The sequence below is a fragment of a genome, unplaced genomic scaffold (genome assembly GCF_019419815.1).
Source record: "Pyrus x bretschneideri cultivar Hongxiangsu unplaced genomic scaffold, Pyrus_bretschneideri_v1 Contig15, whole genome shotgun sequence".
Lineage (NCBI taxonomy): Eukaryota > Viridiplantae > Streptophyta > Magnoliopsida > Rosales > Rosaceae > Pyrus > Pyrus x bretschneideri.
The window spans coordinates 7,306,801-7,325,442 of record NW_025999446.1 but is presented as its reverse complement, the minus strand read 5'-3'; the positions used below and the strand labels follow the sequence as shown (position 1 = coordinate 7,325,442).

The following is an 18,642-nucleotide window of genomic DNA, read 5'->3' as shown; positions in this document are numbered from 1 at the left end:
AAGGAAGGAGAAGAAGGATTGGAGCCGTACCTGCCACCATCCAAGGGAGTGCCGCAACCTACTTTGGAGTGTTGGAGCGTTTCTGGGTTCTTTCTATCCTTAGTTTTAGTTCAATGTTTATTTTAATTTGGTTTTCAATTATGATGAACATGAGGAACTAATTTCCTTTTAGTTAGAGGTGAATTCAAAGCTATGAACATATATGTGATATGAATTGATTTCCTCTAGTTATTGTTTCGTAAAACATGAATGCGATTTACTTATCTGTTTGATTGATAACTTATTCTTGTATGTTGATTAAGGATGCATACTTAGTTTGCATTCATGAATTTGATGCTAAAATATAAGGGAATTTCACCTAATAGTTATGAACTTATATTTGTAAGTAGTAGAGGTTGCTAGTCACAATCGTGTTAAGTAAATCCATGGCAGGAGTATCATGCAGTTTATAGTTACGAATGCATTGTCAATGCTTATGATTTTCACAAAGCTTAATGATCTTTGATTGTATCTCTATTATGTTGTTCATGTAGGGAACTATTGAAGAATAATTTTGTTGCTGATGCGTTATCCATCTAATTCAATGAATTTAGGAAAATCTGAAAGTTAATTTGTGCTTCTCATGATTAATTTGGGGCATTGTCAATCATGGTTTAAAGGAATAATAACTGGAAATCGATGTATATGCATATGTGTTATGTGTGGAGAATGACCATCTAGCTAGCCTTTCACCCTTAAAACACCCAATTTCGTGTCTAACCTGTTTAGTTTTATGCAATCTGTTTAGTTTAATTAATTTCGTCAAAACCAATCCCCCTTTAATATTTAGTGTTTGAACTTAGTTAGAATCTGTTTAAGTCTATTTCTATTAGTGTTTTGAGTCAAGTTAAGTTTGAAATTTGTCCAAATAACCCTTTAGTTCTTATTTGTGTTAGTTTAGTTTAAATTCGTCAAAATTTGTCCCTATTGAGTATTTTGAGTCTTTTGAGTTGAATTTTGATGTGATAAATAATAGCACTCAAATTAAACCCTCTTTTTGACAATTGTAGTATAGATATAAGTAGGGATCATTCTAGGTCAGGGATTAGAAGGGATTGCTGATCTAATGAAAACTGACTCAAAGATACAAAAATATGCTTAAAAACACTTAAACAAACTCAAAGACTCTTAACTAAACTTATATGACTCAAAACAAACTTAAAAGACTCAAAACAACACAAACCAATCAAAAAGACTCAATTTAGACTCTAGGACTTAATTTGGACGAAAATAGAATTGGTTTTGATTCAAAAGACTCAAAAACACACTTTAGGATAGGTTTGAAACAAGTAAGTAAAGGGGATTGGGTTTTGGATGAATTTAAGAGAAAAATAAGTAACTAAAAGACTTAAAAAGATTTTTACGAATTTGGGAAAACCAATGGATGATTAGATAGCTAGAGGATACTTTTCCACACATGATACATTCAAACACAAATTGATTTCCAATTGCTTTTTTGATAAACCATGAATCTCAACACCCCAGATTAACCCTCAGATTTTCCTTAAGTTATCGGATTGGATGACATCATACGACAACCCAAAGCATTCTTCAAAAGTTCCCTACATGACATCATAATAGAGATACAATCAAAGATCATTACGTTCAATGAAAATCATAAGTATTGACAAAGCACTTGTAACTATGACATCATGATACTCATGCTAGGAATTTACTTAACATGATTGTGAAAACAACCTTAACTACTTGTGAATATAAGTTTGTAACGATTATGTGAAACTCCCTTATATTCTAGCACCAAATTCAAGCATGCAAATTAAGTACGCCTCCCTAATCAACATACAAGAATAAGTTATCCATCAAACGGTTAAGTAAATTACATTCACAATTTATGAAATCACAACTGGACTTAATCAATTCATATCATAAATATAATCATGGTTTCAAAGCCTCCCCTAGCTAAAACGAGTTTAGCCTATCATGTTCACAACAAGACAAAGAAATCTTGAATTAAACATTGAAAACAAAAGATAGATTACACCTAAAAACGTTCCAACACTCCAACTTGAATGCACAAACGTCCAAGGCTTCTTCTTCTTCTATTTTTCCTTGCAAAGCTGCGGCATAAGAGTCTAGGGGTGATTTTGGATGAATTTCTGGGTTATGAATGGGTTTAGGTTGGTAGGGTGGTGCGGCAAAGGTTGGAGAAAGGATGAAGGATGGCAGATTGTGTGGGTGAATGATTAGGGTTGAATGAGGGGTGCGGCTTTGGTATTTATTTGAGAGAAAGAATCCTAAGGTTTATTACATAGTTTAAGAAAGGATTGGAACCCTAAATCCCTAAGGAAAAGGAGATATGAAATCAGAAATCAAAGGGAAAAAGGAAAGGTTACTTGCGGCATCAATTGAATGAAAATGAATGTGATTTAATGCTGAATTTAGGCAAGGATTTGGGATAGAAAAGGTATGTAAGGTGTGGCTGAGATTGGGGTGAAAAGGAATGTGGTTTAATGACATAGAATAGGAAATAAAGACCTCCCTTGCACGGCAAGGAAGGGAAACACTGTGGAATGCACGGCAAGGGCAATTAAGTTGCAAAGAAGGCTTGATTTGTGTCCTAAAATGCATAGGAGTCTTCAATGTTGCTGAAACATGAGGTCTTTTAGGATTAGGAAAGGTTAAACCAAAATAGGAAACCTTGGCTTAACTTTCCTACTTCAAGTAGGAAACCTTCTTTGACTAGGAATCCTCTTTTGATTAGGAATCCTCTTGTGATTAGGAATCCTAATATCTTTAGATCTTCAATTTCGTCCATTCCTTTTGCTTCAAGCATATGCTATCCATTCCAAGTCCAATTTTGCTCCAAAATGCTACAAAATGCACCTTTTTGCTTCCTTAGCCATATGAACCTATAAACACACGAAAATAGCTTAAACTACTAAAATAACTATCAACTAACAACATAAATGCACGAAAACAAGCTAACTAAGTCGCCTAAATATGCTCCTATCAAATTTTCATCCAAATCACTTTCTAGGACCTGTTTTGAGTCAATTTAACTTAGTTTGTGTGTTTTGAATCTATTTGGCTTGTTTTGAGTTGTTAGAGTCTAGTTTTCTGTTTTAGAGTCTAGTTTAGTGTTTTAGAGTTTAATTTAGGCAGATTAGCATCTTTTCTAATCTCCGGCTTAGAACGATCCCTACTTACATATACTACAATTATAGGATTTAATTTGTGTGCTATTATATATCACATCAAAGAAGAATCAATTGAGTGGACAGCTTTTACTTGTCCAGAATGACATTTTAAGTGGCTTGTTATGCCATTTGGACTTAAAAATGCTCCATCAATTTTTCAAAGAAAGATGGACCAAATTTTCAAGAAATATGATAAATTTTGTGGTGTTTATGTAGATGATATTTTAGTACATAGTAAAAATAGAAATGAATATAGGAAGCACTTAAAGATAGTTTTACAAGAATTTATCGAAAATTGAATTGTAATTAGCAAAAATAAAATAGCATTAGAAAAGCAAGATATAGAATTTCTAGGAATGTATATCAAGTCAGGTACAATACAATTACAAGATCATATAGCTAAAAAGGTCTTAGAATTTCTAGATAAGTTAGAAGACAAAAAACAATTACAAACATTTTTAGGATTGTTAAATTATGCAAAAAAATTTATCCCTGATTTAGGAAGAAAAAAAAAAAAAGCAGTATTAAACAGTAAAACTAGTAAAACTGAACAAAATTATTTTAATAGTGAAGATATTAAATTAGTTAAATATATAAAGGAAGAAATTACTAAACTTAAGCCATTAACATTACCATTACATGATAGTTACAAAATCGTTGAAACAGATGCTTTATCATTAGGATGGACAGGTATACTATACCAGAAAAAGCATAAGGAGTCTCCAAAGTCTAACGAACAAGTTTGTAGATATTCATTAGGAAAATTTAGTAATGTACAATCAAGATTACCGTCAACAGATTTAGAAATATTAGGAATAATTAATTCACTGGAAGCATTTTCTTTATTTTTACATAATGAAGTATTTACGATTAGAACAAATTGTCAAAATATAGTTTATCATTATAATAAGATACATGTTAATAAATAGGCAGCCCAAAGATGGGTTAATTTTGTTGATTCAATCACAGGAAATGGTTTTAAACCAATTTTTGAACATATAAAAGGTAATGACAATACATTAGCTGATATTTTATCAATATTAATTCATTGAATATGTATGGAATATCGTGGAACATTATCCTCAAATAGCATAAGACCACAAAGCAGAGAGCACCTTTCAGTAGCATAATGATGCATCATGGACCTCCTCTATTCAATGGATTTCAAAATGGCAGACCAACATCACCACCAGTACCTACTTTCAACTTTAATGGCAATATTGTTGAAGGAATCATAAATTCAACTCTGAGATATAGGCCAAAAGTACCAGGACTTTCTGATAGGCAGAGGTTCTCTTAGATAATTTTTGGAACATCCAAATCAAATAGCCAAGCATGAGGTTAGGTCATGAAAAACTCATTAGAGCCTTAGAACAAGAGTTTGATAATTTTAATTTTAATTTTAATTTCCATCAAAGCCAGTAGCATATACATTCTCTTGAGCACAACCTTCAAGTCATCCCCAAGGACCATGAGTCGTTACTTAGTAAGTTTACCAAAATGAACCAAGAACTCCAATCTCTTAGAATGTAGCAGAAGGCAAGTGACACCCTGATAAGAGAATTGAAAATACATTTGGAAACTGATCAGCATAAGAATAAAGGAAAAGAGGTTATTGAACTCATAGAACAAGAGGCTAATCAACCCATAGAAGAAATCAATATTGAGCTCTTATAAGAAGACATTGAAATGAAGCAACATCAAAATAACGGGCAGCATCAGCTTCTGAGTGACAGAGAAAACAAGAAAAATATGAAAGTTTTCTTAGGAATATATCTTTAGACTTAATAATAGATAATATTTTATTAGAAGAAATTTCAAAAGCAAAATTAAGAATAATGTCACCAGATATGCAAAATGAGATCCTGAGCTGAGCATCACAATCCATGAAAGAGTTGCAATTACAATTACAATGTGTTTTGTATCAGTCTATCTTTGATTCAAAGTCAGGGATGAATATTATTACAAAGATGTATCCACCACGTCTTTGTAATAGTACAGAGAATTGTATTTGTAAACCGGACGTTACCATAGCTGTAGCCATGATTAACATGAGAGATTATAGACCATGGCATTTTAGTTATGAGTATCAGGAAAAGCATAATGTGATAGAAGTTACCCCAGCCTTACTATTAGAGTTTGGCTATCTTGATAAAATATTTATCAACCATGTCTCCCAGCTAGAATTATTTCCTGAAAAGCTTTTGAAAGTACCAAAAGATTATTTGGAAAGATGGAAAGAAATTTGCATAAGTTTTATTAGTAGTCCTCCAGATTGGTATGTACATATACATAAGGAGAAAGCTATGTATATAGTCCTGATTAATGAAGAGTCCTTTAGACTATCCCCTATCTCCCCACATAGGTGGACTCCTTCATACAAAAATATTCTAAAATTTTGAGGGATCCAAATGCTAGCCTTAGATGATTTTGAAGATTTTAGGTATGATATGGTATTAGTAGCAGAAGAGGAAGAAATGTATATTTACAGCAAGACAAGAAATAGTCATCAGCCTTATTGGAAGCCTCAAAATTTCAAAGAAGAAACAACAGAAATGTACTACAAGGTGAAAGAATATAGAGAAAGACATGCAGAGCTAGTAGAAGGCAATGAACAGTACTAGAACAATTTGACAAAAGAAGAGTTGCATAACTTTGACAACATGATGGAAGCATGAGGAGCTGGTAGCAAATTAGCATAAGTTGAATAGCATCATGTACAATTATGTATTTCCAGACGGAAATGTCAACATCATTGTGGACCCCGCTATAATAATAAAAATGGCATAAGAGTAAATAAAGAAAATAGTTTGATCCATTATTGACTTTTTAGACACAAAATGTCCTTTTGATTAAGAATAAATAGTGTCAAGCCCTTTTCGTTAAAACTTCCTTGAAATTATGATAACCTAGACTCTCATACTTTTGTAAAAAATGTTAGTGGAAAACGTTGTGGACTCAACAATACACAGTTTTCTCTACTTTATACTTTATATGTTATGCATCCCTCAATCTCTTTTCTTTGCTTTCCAGAACCTTTTCGGAGTGTTTGCTTTTTGGTTCGAAAAAAAATAGAAAGATAAAATGTGGTTTTAGCCAAAAGCCAACTTGCTTTGAAGATGATCTGGTTCATTTTGAGCATTCCTTATTAACATGGTAAAACCAATGACGAGTGTGTATATTTTTCTTTTGCAGAATGGGATCTTTTATGCCTGCAGATAACTTGCCGAATGAGCAACTTTTTACTTGTGTATCATGTCATTTTAACAGATATTAGATGAGGGAAATTTGTGTCTTAGTGCAAAAGCGAATGTTTTTAACCATTTGAGTTACAATTTTTTATTGCTTTGTTGATTAGTTTATTGACGATTATAACTAATGGATCACTAAAAACATTTTTGATATTGTTTGGTAGGAAAAGTTGAAAGTGTTTTTGGTTGAAAAGTTACTTGAAGTGATATCTGGAAGAAGCATCGTGCTTTCTTTAAGAAGCACTTCAAGTGTTTTTTTCATAAAGCACTTCAAGTGTTTTTTAAGAAAGCACTTGAATCTTTTTAAATTTTGGATGTACTCTAAATAGAGTTGTGTCCACTAGAAGCACTTTTAAGCATAATTACATTTTACATAAGCATTTCCAAAGAGGCCTATATATGTAGTATTAAGGTCATCTCCAACCGAAGAATTTAGAGAGCCAGAGGGCCAAAAATAGCCTGAAAACCGTCTCCAATTGAGGGCTTGGCCATAGGGCTCTGGAATCTGAGAGGGCCCCACGGAATCGGAGAGGGCTAGAGGGCTGGAGGGCTGGCTGCTTGCCTGGGGCTGGTCAGAAAATTCAGGTTTCCTGTCGGTTATAACCGACAGGAATGATTAAGAAACAAATTCAAATGCAACGGCTAGCTGACGTCAGCTAGCCGTTTCCAGCTAGCCGTTGCATTTGAATTTTTTTTTTTTTTTTTATAGTTTTATTATTCTTTTTTTATTTACAAAATTTTTCCTATAACTTCTGTCACATCCCGGCCCGGGTGGGACGACTTCCCGGGCCCACTCTACCACTGTAGCACGATATTGTCTGCTTTGGGCCCCCACCATGCCCTCACGGTTTTGTTTTTGGGAACTCACACGAGAACTTCCCGATGGGTCACCCATCCTGGGAATGCTCTCGCGCGCTACTCGCTTAACTTCGGAGTTCCCATGGAACCCGAAGCCAGTGAGCTCCCAAAACGCCTCGTGCTAGGTAAGGATGGGAATATACATATAAGGATCACCCCTGGGCGATGTGGGATGTCACAATCCACCCCCCTTAGGTGCCCGACGTCCTCGTCGGCACACACGCGGCCAGGGTTAGGCTCTGATACCAAATGTCACGTCCCGGCCCGGGGGGGATCACTTCCCGGGCCCGCTCCACCACCGTAGCACGATATTGTCCGCTTTGGGCTTACCATTCCCTCACGGTTTTGTTTTTGGGAACTCACGAGCAACTTCCCAGTGGGTCACCCATCATGGGATTGCTCTAGCCCCCTTCTCGCTTAACTTCGGAGTTCCTACGGAACCCGAAGCCAGTGAGCTCCCAAAAGGCCTCGCGCTAGGTAGAGATGGAATATACATATAAGGATCAGTCCCCTGGGCGATGTGGGATGTCACACTTCTATTTTTAATTTTTTTTTTTTTAATTCTATTTTTTCCTATAACTTTTATTTTACAAAATTTGTTTCATTTTTTTTTAATTCCATTTTTTCCTATAACTTCTATTTCACATAGTTGCTTTATTTTATTTTAAATTCTATTTTTTTCCTATAACTTCTATTTCACAAAATTTGTTTCATATTTTTTTTAAATTATATTTTTTTCCTATAACTTCCTAAGCCATTATACAACATTAAATTAAATTAAGTAACATGAAACAACATTAAACAATATGAAATAACATTAAATAACATTAACCAACATAAAAAAAACATTTAACAACATGAAACTTAAACAACATTTTAAAAAACATTTAACAACATAAAACTTAAACGCCTACTTTATGCTTCTTTTGGCCCAAAGATGTGCAACAAGATCATGTTGTAGGTATTTGTTTGTGGCATGAGAACGTATCATTTTATAGCGCCTCATGTACGCATTCATAAAGATACTACCAGTTCTTGGATTAAAAGGCAAATTAGGCCTATCATATATTTTTGCATGACTTGGGGTTGAAGTAGTTGCTCATCAGATTGGCATGCGACATCGCTCTATTTCGTGGTTTGTAAGAGCGACCAGCAATAAAGCCACCCCATTAAGGTTGTTCCTCAGTTGGCTGACACACCATGGTCGCAGTCATGGCTGCTGCTATGTTTTGTTTGTTGCGCCTTACTTGAACTTCTTCATCACACTCTTCATCTTCTCGTCTCATTTGCACCTATTTTGCTTCCAATTTGGAATTGGATGATGACCCCCAATTGGAATCCGAAGAGGATCCAAAGTTGGAATTCATTGCAAACTTGAATTGAAAAGGATTGAATTGAAAGAGATTGAATTGAAAGAGATTGAATTGAAATAGATTGAATTCAAAATTGTGTGAATTATAGCCCAATATCTACCATATTTATAGCAAAAGAAAAATTCAAATCCAACGGCTAGCTGACGTCACTTAGCCGTTGGATTTGAATTTAAGTTGTAGTTTTTAAATAATAAATTATGTTTGGCTCTTGGTTGGAGACGCTTTTTTGTGGCAGAGCTAAAATGAGCCCTCTGGCTCTCTGGCCCTCGGTTGGAGACAGAAGCAAATATGGCCCTGTACTGATTATTAAAATATTAATATCTTGGAGAATCTTGAAGGACTAGAGGGCTAAAACGAGTCCTCTGACCAACCCTCGGTTGGAGATTGCCTAACATATAAAAGCTTCTTAATATCTCCTTGTATCTCCAAGCATGTGGACTGTGGAGTACGCGTGCATGAGCATTGGAAAAAAGTATGTCTTAATGACGTTGGAAATTGCACGTATGACAAAAACATGTACAATAGTATTCTTCCACTATTTGATTTGATTGGTGCCGGTGCAAAGTCTCTGGTGCAGACTTAGAAATTTATTTAAAAGATTAAATTATGTAGCCATCATCATTGATTCATTGTCCACCGACATCGTTCTCCCTACCAACACGTAATAATAACCCATATATACATAAGTATGTCGAAACTGTTATTGCATATTATGGAGACGAAGGTGACTTGGGGTTGGAGCGCTTGGATGTCTTTTTTAGTTGAATCCTTCCTAATCTCATTAAAGTTAGCTTCTACTATCAACAAACACTAGACGATACTAACTCTTAGTCTAATCTTGTCAAGTGAAAGTTAGTGAGGAGAAAAAAACACATTATCCTTCTTTCTTTCCTATTCCCGTTGTGGTTAATGGCACATATGAAGAATTTTATCCACCAAGTATCACATTGGGCAACCTAGCCTTGTTCTTTTTCTAAACGTCGAGATGTGAACTTATCATCTCTTCCAACAAAAGTGAAACCTGAGTTGTCAAAGCTAGACGAATCTACCATAAACTTAAAAGCTATATACTATAAGCAATATCCTTTCTGTCATTGGCGGAACCAACATTTGGATGTGGGCTGAAACAAGTCTTTCCATATAAGCTAGGTTGGACTACATACAAGATTGGATTGCGGCCCACTTAGTTTAATATATAAGGGCTTCCATTTTGATGTCGAGGTTCAGGAAAGGAACATTCATGCCATAGGACATTGACGGGCCGTTTGGTGGGTTGGACATATGGTAGATTATTGCATTTCGGATTAGTTAGGCAATGAGTTGAAAGAGATAAGTTGGGATACTTGTATCACTTTGTGGGATCCAATTATTGAAACAATCAATCAAATACTTAGAAGACAGTAGTATTGATTATTAATTGCATTGCACCTATTAAAAATTAATTAACGACTCGTTTGGATAGAGAAAATATTTTTGGGTACCAAAAGCACTTTAAGTGTTTTCTGCAAGAAGCACCAGTTATATGCTTCTTCCAGGAAGCACATTAAGTGTTTTTCTAAGATTTACTTGCATTTTTACTAAGAATTGGTTCTAAAAACATTTTCACCAAAAACGCTTTCAGTTATTTTAAAAGTACATCCAGACCAGTTCTAAATCAATTTCACAAAAGCTTTTAAATTTGACTACGTAAGGCTTCGTTTTCAGTTGATTCAGCTCCACGTAAGAAATTGAAGGCTCGGTTGAACAAAATTTGCTGTCATTTTTTACTGAGGTATATCTGTGCTATTTTGACATCTTATTTGGAGATACTACAAGTCCAATTTAATTGAACATAATCCATTCCGTCTTGCCCACCAAACATGACCTTAGGGCTTTTTTAGTGCGCATGCCCTACAATACACGCGTATTTACACCTATTAGTTTTAGCCGTGTCTCTCCCCTTCACTCCTTCTCCCCAATCTTCGTCTGTCAAAAGAGCCCTAGAATCCAATCAACACAAATCTGCAGACACAGGCCTTCGGCTTGTTTTGATGCATTAGATTAGTGATCGCCATTTATTATTATTATTTTTTTTTTGGTCAAGAGATTAGTGATCGCTTTTGATTGCGACTTTTGAGTATGCAAACCCAAATAAATGATGAATTTGATTTAATTCAAAATTCAAATGCTCTTTCCCTTTATTGCTTTTCCTGAATGTTTTGGATTAGGATGCCAAGTTTACCAAATGCTCTTCCGCTTTAAATGTGGAATAAAAGAGCTCTTAGCTCTTTCTTTTATTCCTATTGCCAAATATTAAAACTAATATCAAAAAATTTGAAGGGACTACTAGCCAAAACGGCGTCGTCTCTAGTCTTCTCCGCTGCAACCTCGATGGGTGGTGGTTTCAGAGGGGATCGAATTCGGAATGGTGGTTCTTTTGATGGGTGGGGTGGAAGCTATGGCGGGGAAATTGATATTCCTCGGCCTTGTACCTTAAACCCAAGATTTGATATCCTCCGTCCGATTAATGGTTAAATTAGCATTGTCAAATCTCGTGTCAATGAAAACACGATATGATTTAATTATCACAAATGTTTGGCACCTCCTAAGTTTGAGGAAGTGGAAATCATTTTCCTTCAATAGTAATGGTCAATATTTTGTGTGCTGTAAGGTTGTGTTTGGGAAACTTATCTACATACATGTCGTCTTCTTATCAATTTACAAATTGATTAACACGAATATAAAATAGGGTTCTTTAGATATAAGCCCGGACAAATTACATTTCATAAACAAAAACCCATATAAATGTAAATCTCTAAATAAAACCCAATTTTCAAACAAACTGACATGTAAGCAAAAAAGTGACCTATTGTTACAATATATTTACAACTTATGCCACAACTCCCTAATTAAGTCAATAAAGGTTATCATAACTCACCCTAATTATGATGAGCAACAAGCTCCTATACTGTTAATATATTATACCAACAAATTTACCTATATTTTTTGTTGATTAAATAATAATTATATTTATCTAAGAAATATCAATAGTATGCCTAATAAGTGTATTTATATGAGAAATATCGATAATATGCCTACTAATAGACACTCATAATGCATGATAAACATGTATGAAATATTATGCTAATTTACCTATATTTAGATTCACTAATGTAAATAATAAAATATATTTTATATGAGAAACATCAATAGTTTGCCTAATAAGTATATTTATATGAGAAATACCAATAATATGCCTACTAATAGAGGCTCGGGATGCATGACAAACATGTATGAAATATTATACTAATTTACCTATACAAATTAATTTACCTATATTTTGTAGATTCACTAATTTAAATGATAAATATATTTTATATGAGAAATATTAACAATATGCCACCTAATAGAGGCTCAGGATCCATGATAAACATGTATGAAATCTAATACTAATTTACCTACATAAAATAATTTACCTATATTTTCCAGATTCAAAAATTTAATAACAGGTGCATTATTTTTCAAAATGACCAAAACTATTAGTACTAAGTAGGTACACTAATCTTTTCAAAACAAAAAAAATAGGTACATTGATGTTCGAAAAATAAAACAAAACATACTGTACACATCATTTTTTACCACTTTTGTTTTAAAGAAAACAAAAGCATGGTTTTTATTAAATCGCAATAGGGTACATTAATCTGAAAATTTATTGTTGAATTCAAAACGTTTTGAATTTTTATTCCTACGTCAACTAAAATTTCAAAGCCATTACACACGTTACAAGAAAATTAAAAAAGCTTTCCATTTTAATTTTGATATCAACATAAACTGCTACAATGACTTAACTGAGGGTAATTTGGGGAATCCAAATAATATTAAATATGACGCACAATCTCGATTAGGTAATTTGCTTAGGTGGAGCCTAGTCATTGGGTTTTTGTTAGAAAAATATATTATTGTGGGTTTTATGTAAAAAAAAATTAAGTTTGAAGGGTAAAGTCACATTTTCAGTATAAAATATTACAAAAATTAGTTTAGTTAAGTTTGTAGGAGCAATGTGCTCTACACAAATTCGAATCTTTCCTGTTATTGTGAATTTAATAATTAACCCCCTTAGTTTAACTAATATTTGGACATGAGAATACTTATTATGGGTAAAGTAAGATTTACATTTCAGATCTTTATACGAGTGTAAATTTCAAATAATGTTAACATATTGTGTTTGAAATTGTCACTTTTAATGTTACCACACGTCTATTGAACAACTCTTTGATAGAATCAATGTATGTGAGATTAAGATTCACTATGGATATCTGTGTTCAGAGTCTTCATATCGAGAGATTCAGACCACTCGTTTCAATCCTACAACCTTATTAACTCATCTCACTTGCTCACTTCATTAAAACCCAAAAAATTAAAAGGTCTAAATTTCTTGCTCTCTCTTTAGAATGGTTTGGATTTTTCAGTCCGCAAACACTGAATACAGAGATATCCAGAGTGAATTCTATTCCTGGACCCACCTACGGCCCACCTTATGTGAGAGGTGGCTTATGACAAAGATGCACCCCTAAACTTACTCATCTACAGCCCACCTAAATGCCATCCAAGGTTCCAGCTGGGCACCAGCTTAGACAGAAAATGGTGATTCAGACTAGTTGGAGTTGAGCCGTCATTTGCAAGTCGGTTGAAGCAGTTGGTCCATGTCTTCCTTCCACGTGTATGTATCTAATTATTTTAGTGACACGTGGGCCAATTAATCCAGCACGCGCGTATTCTATCATTTTCCCTTGAATTTTGATTGTAATGTGAGTCATGTGACTCTTAATAATGGCCCTCAAGGTTTAAGTTTAATTACAAACTAGACATGTCCCTTCGTCAAAAGACTCGTAACAAGGGGTGGAAAAAAATATCAAAAATCTCAAATCATAACGAAAAAATCCCAAACCGAAAATCTCAAAATTTTCAATACCCAATCCCAAATCGATCTCGAAATTTCGATAAGAGAATCAATCTCACAATCTGATTTTTTCGCTAATCCTAAACTGAACCGAAGTTAAAATATATATATTTTTAGATATTATAAGCGGTTGGATTGGTTGAGAATTAATATTAGCCGTAGATTCAAAATGAAACCCTCTCTCAGTCTCAGCGACCTCACGGTCCTTACCTTCACTTTCAGAGTATCTGAGTCTGAAATATTGAAACTCTGCACGCGGCCCCAAACCCACCTTTACTCCTTAACTTTCTCTCTCTCTCGACCTTCACTCGTACCTTCACACTACATCCAGTCTTCCATTTTTTTTTTTTTGGCATTTGACAACTTCCTTTGCATTCGATAATCAATACAGCCACATATGCTTCCTTGTACTTGTCCCTTCATTAAGGTAATCTTCTTGTCTTCATCAAGTAATCTTGATGTGGTAAAGTCTGTTTGTGGCTTCAATTCGTTTTTTAATTTGGGCATTTGAATTCTAGGGTTTTGGATTTGGGGTTTTTAATCATTCAATTCTTCTATAATTCGTTTATTTCCTCCTTGAACTCTCTCTGTGAAATCGGGACTTGCAGCCAAGCATGGGGAACTAATACAGCATTATCATGCACTGATCTTTGATTTAGTGAGTGGAAACCATAATGGTTCATTTATCTTGATTTATGGTTGCTCTTAATCTTTGTAATGGACCTAAGATATAATATTTCTATTTCTGGTGTATTCCTTGTGCACTGCTTGATGCATCTTTTTGGTACATATGGCTTGTTACATATAGAGTCAAGTGGGTCTTCATCGTTGAAGCACCTTTTTTTGGACAAAGGTCCAATATGTCAAGTTTCAGCCCAATAGCCCAAAAGCCCAAAACTGTTCGGGATTCCCGATTTGTCCCGAAATCTCAAAACTATTTCGGGGCATGGTTTTCGGTTCGGTATCCCAGCCCTATTCGTAACCTTCATTTGCTCTTTCTTTATCTTCTTTGCATTTAAACTTCTTTCTCCAGATTTGTAGCTTTTCCTAGCTTCTCTTGACTTTAATTTCGTCCATCCACTTTGCTTCATAGTTAAGTTATCCAAACCATGCCCAAAACTGCTCCAAATGGCTCCAAAATGCACTTTCTTGCTCTTTTTTCCATTAGGACCTAAAAACATATGAAAATAGCTTAAAAGACTATAATAAGTAGTAGTTAACTATTTAAATGCAAGGAAACAACATAGTTAAGTAGCATAAATATGCTCCTATCAGCCACCTCATGTTTTTGGTACAATGTTTTATAATGTTAGCACGAGAATTGACGTTAAACTATGAAGTGATAGAAAATTGATGGAAGATCACTTTAAAATAGTCTCCTTAACATTTTTCTTATTCTTCTTACCAATACAAACGTGACATGCAATGACCTTTTGGACATTGAAAAGGATTATCCAACAATGAAAATTGTCATAAGGAAGAAAGTGATGACATGAAAGATGTACAAACTCAACATATTGTTTTTGGTTTGAAGACATTTGTATTCCGAACCAATTGGTTTCAATCAACTGTCCTTTTTAGGATCCCGATGTAAGTAAATCAAACTGTAAAAATCTTTACACTTTGAGACAATTTGCTTCAATACATTATTATATTTTCAGGTCTAAGAAATAAAATAACAAATTGTCAGGTTCCCATTGACGATAAATAAGTGATAACGAAAGATGCTCATAACTCGTACTACCTTAATCGCAAAACTTATCATCTACGCCACTCTTTTCAGATAAATGGCTTATAGGAAACCTAATCGTTAAAGGACTCCTTACCCCTAAACTAAAATATATGATGTAAATAACATTTTCCCTAAAAACCTAATTATATTATGGGAAGGGAAAACCCATTTTACTAAGGGAATAGGAATAGTTACCCAAACTGTGGCAAGTGGGTCACACACGCTACCGCCTCTGGAACTTCTTTTACTTTTAGTTTTAGGTCTCTTCCCCTATAAAACTCAAACCCTCCCTTCTCCTCAATCATCACAGATAATCTTTGTAAATTCCCCCTCTCTCTCTCTCTCTCTCTCTCTCTCTAGAAAGCTCGAATTTTCAGACCTGTAATTTTTTGCTCTCTCTCTCTCTCTCTCTAGAAAGCTCGAATATTCAGATCTGTAATTTTTTGTGGTCTCAGATGGCTGTTGAAGTTCTCAGTCCCAAGGATTGCCTCAAGGACTCACTCTCACGCCAGTCAGTAACGAATTTCAATCGGAACCGTAACCCTAGCTGCCTCGGCCGCCCAAGCCGCCCCCAGCCCGACGGCAAGAACCGAAGGCCTAACCGGCCCAATAACCTTCCTCGCCCGGTCCAGAAATTCCCGGTCCCCCAAAACCTTGTCATGGGTCAGATCAAAATCCTCAAGCGGGGCGAAGAAATCCCCAAAACGGTGCCGGTTCCACCACTACGGAAGCAAAATTTCAAGCACCTAGTGCCGGCTCCGCCGCCACAGAAGCAGAATCCCAAGCCCCAAGCTCCGGATCTCGGAAACACGAACCGGATGGGCCCGGAACCGAAACGGGTTCCCAAGCTGAGCAAACAGGCGGACCCGAAGCGGACTGCCAGTTTCTACGCCGGATCGTCGTCGTGCATAGCCTCGCCGCCTCCGAGCTCTCTGCCTCTGCCATCCTTTTTCGCCAAGAAGGGCGTTGCCACAAACACCGATGCTGCGGCAAGCGAGCTGCTGAAGCTTCTGCGGCTGAATTTGTAGTTGGGTCGCCGGTCCAGCAGTGGACCGCCAAATTGCAGTGTAAATTCTTGGATTTTGGCTTAATTTTCGAGATGTGTGGCTGTCGTTCCTCCCCTTATTTTTTCAAAGGGAAGATGGAGGAAATCACAATTGGATCTAACGCTTTTTCTCCTTTTTAATTTATGGGTTGGATAATTAGTGTGCAGAGATAATACAGTCGGTCTGGTTTAGCGTTTAATTTTCAATTTGTTTTAGTTAACTTTTCTATTAATTAGGTTTAAGTTTAAGAAGAAGATGGAGAATAGGAGCTGTATCTCTAAAATTAGGGTGTATATTTCTACATGTATATCCCCAAGTTTTTAAGTCAAATTTCGTTTTAAATTCCATGTAATTTTGTTCACCTTTGTCGAGTTGTTTTATTTTTCTACTATAATATATTTTATCTTGTGATTGGATTCCGTCCTTGTTTTGGATATTTGATATTTGGATTGAAGAAGCGAAAGACGAACAATGAGACAATAAGTTCCCTGGCTTGGATTTTCACTGGACGCATTCAAATGATGAAATTCGGAAAGCTGGGGAAAAAGCACTTTAACTTGCAGCTGTCGAAAGCAAAAGCAGAATCAGGCGCAGGTGCAGGTGCCTATGAACCTCTTTTTCTGCGCCCTTTTGGTCCCAGAAATTCGTCACTTGATGTCGGTGGGAATTGGGATGCAGCTTTAAGTGAAATATGCCAGACCCAAAACACTCTCTTAGAATTGAAAGCTGAAAATTGGACTCTAAACATCTACCAAATTACGATCCAAGTCCTAAACTAGTATTAAATTTGGACGACACAGCGTGTCGGTTTAAAAAATTTCAGTGGAAATCATTCAACTTTTAGAGACAACTGAAAACTTTCTACTGTTGTTTCACAATCCAAAAATTTAGCTAGTGATGGATTTCGGTTAAGTCAAACATTGAGTCAGTGGTAATGATTTAGTATTGAACTCGTCGTCGTCTACGAGAGTGAATTTTACTCGTTGTCTGGATTTCAAAACTTCTAAAAGTGAAGAAGAATATCACTTACATAATTTATAAGTGGCCACATGCATTAAACTTTCATCCTATTTATTCTCATAATTAATTATTCAAGGTATAAAATGGTCTTTTTGGAGTTTAAACTCGAGTTCTTTTAGCTTAAGGCCCTATGGTCTTTTTTGAGTTTAAACTCCGGTTCTTTTAGCTTAAGGCCCTTGGTAACTTTTTTTGTTTGTTTGTTTTTTTTATTTATTTATAATTCTGTTTAAGACACATAGGCAAACATGGTAAGAGCTCGAGTGGTTAAGGCTGATGGCCACCTCTCCCAAGTGGTCAGCGCTTCTGGATGACCACCTCCCTCGAGTGGTCAGCTCTTTTAATAGATTACCATTAAATGAAGGGATCCTTGAGTAAATTGTCGATTTATCTCTTGAATTGTCATTTAACTGCTGATTTCCTTCTTAAATTTTTAAGTGAAAAATCAAAGACAAACTAATTTTTAGCCGATTTCCCCTTAGTTTTTCTTAGATTTCATCAAATTTAATGTTAACTTTTATCACTTGCACACTGTGTGGTTGTCCCTTGAGTACAAAAGTGTCAATTTGCTAGACCTTCAGACACAAAAAACTACAGAATCACACAGATTTCTATAGGTTGACAATGTAGAAATATAGGGTTTCAATTATTTTAAAGCATGAAGCGACTGAACTACCCCCTCACATATTGTGCATATGCTTCAATTTAGCATAAATTTGGATGGAATAAATGAAAAATTAAAATTGGCCAAAGAAAATAGTTTATGTCCTTAATTTTATAATTAAAAAGTTCAATTGGGAAATTGAAAGCTAAGTAAAGAAAAAAACCAGCAATTTACTCGAGACTCTTTAACTAGAAGACGAGACCCTTTAACTAGAAGAATGAGATATTTATTTGGTGGATAGAAAGAAGCCACCTCACCACTATTTATACACATGTTTGACCTTCCTTGAGAAGGCTTGGCTACCTACCAAAGGAAGAAATGGGCACAAAGAAAGGGACGACACTTGACCCTACACCAGACCTCTCTTATTACATGTATATTGTAAGAGCAACTCCACCCATCAAGGGCAAGGGCAAAGGGCCCTAAAGTTGCATTGCAACCTATAAACCATCATTCACCTGTCCAAATTGGCAAGGTCAAGTGGTGGGCCAAGCAAAACCCACTCAAGAGTCCAAGCATCTGAAGTCCAACATTGCCAAATGACGTCAACCATGTTTAGATATTT

General features: G+C 35.3%; 1 protein-coding gene across 1 annotated transcript; it reads left to right on the top strand.

Annotated features, from left to right (window-relative positions):
- Positions 1–15,805: 15,805 nt before the first annotated feature.
- Positions 15,806–16,378, top strand: LOC103934601 (uncharacterized protein UU044-like). Its single transcript, XM_048580566.1, has one exon. It carries the CDS (start codon positions 15,806–15,808, stop codon positions 16,376–16,378), a length of 573 nt encoding a protein of 190 aa, XP_048436523.1.
- Positions 16,379–18,642: the final 2,264 nt, after the last annotated feature.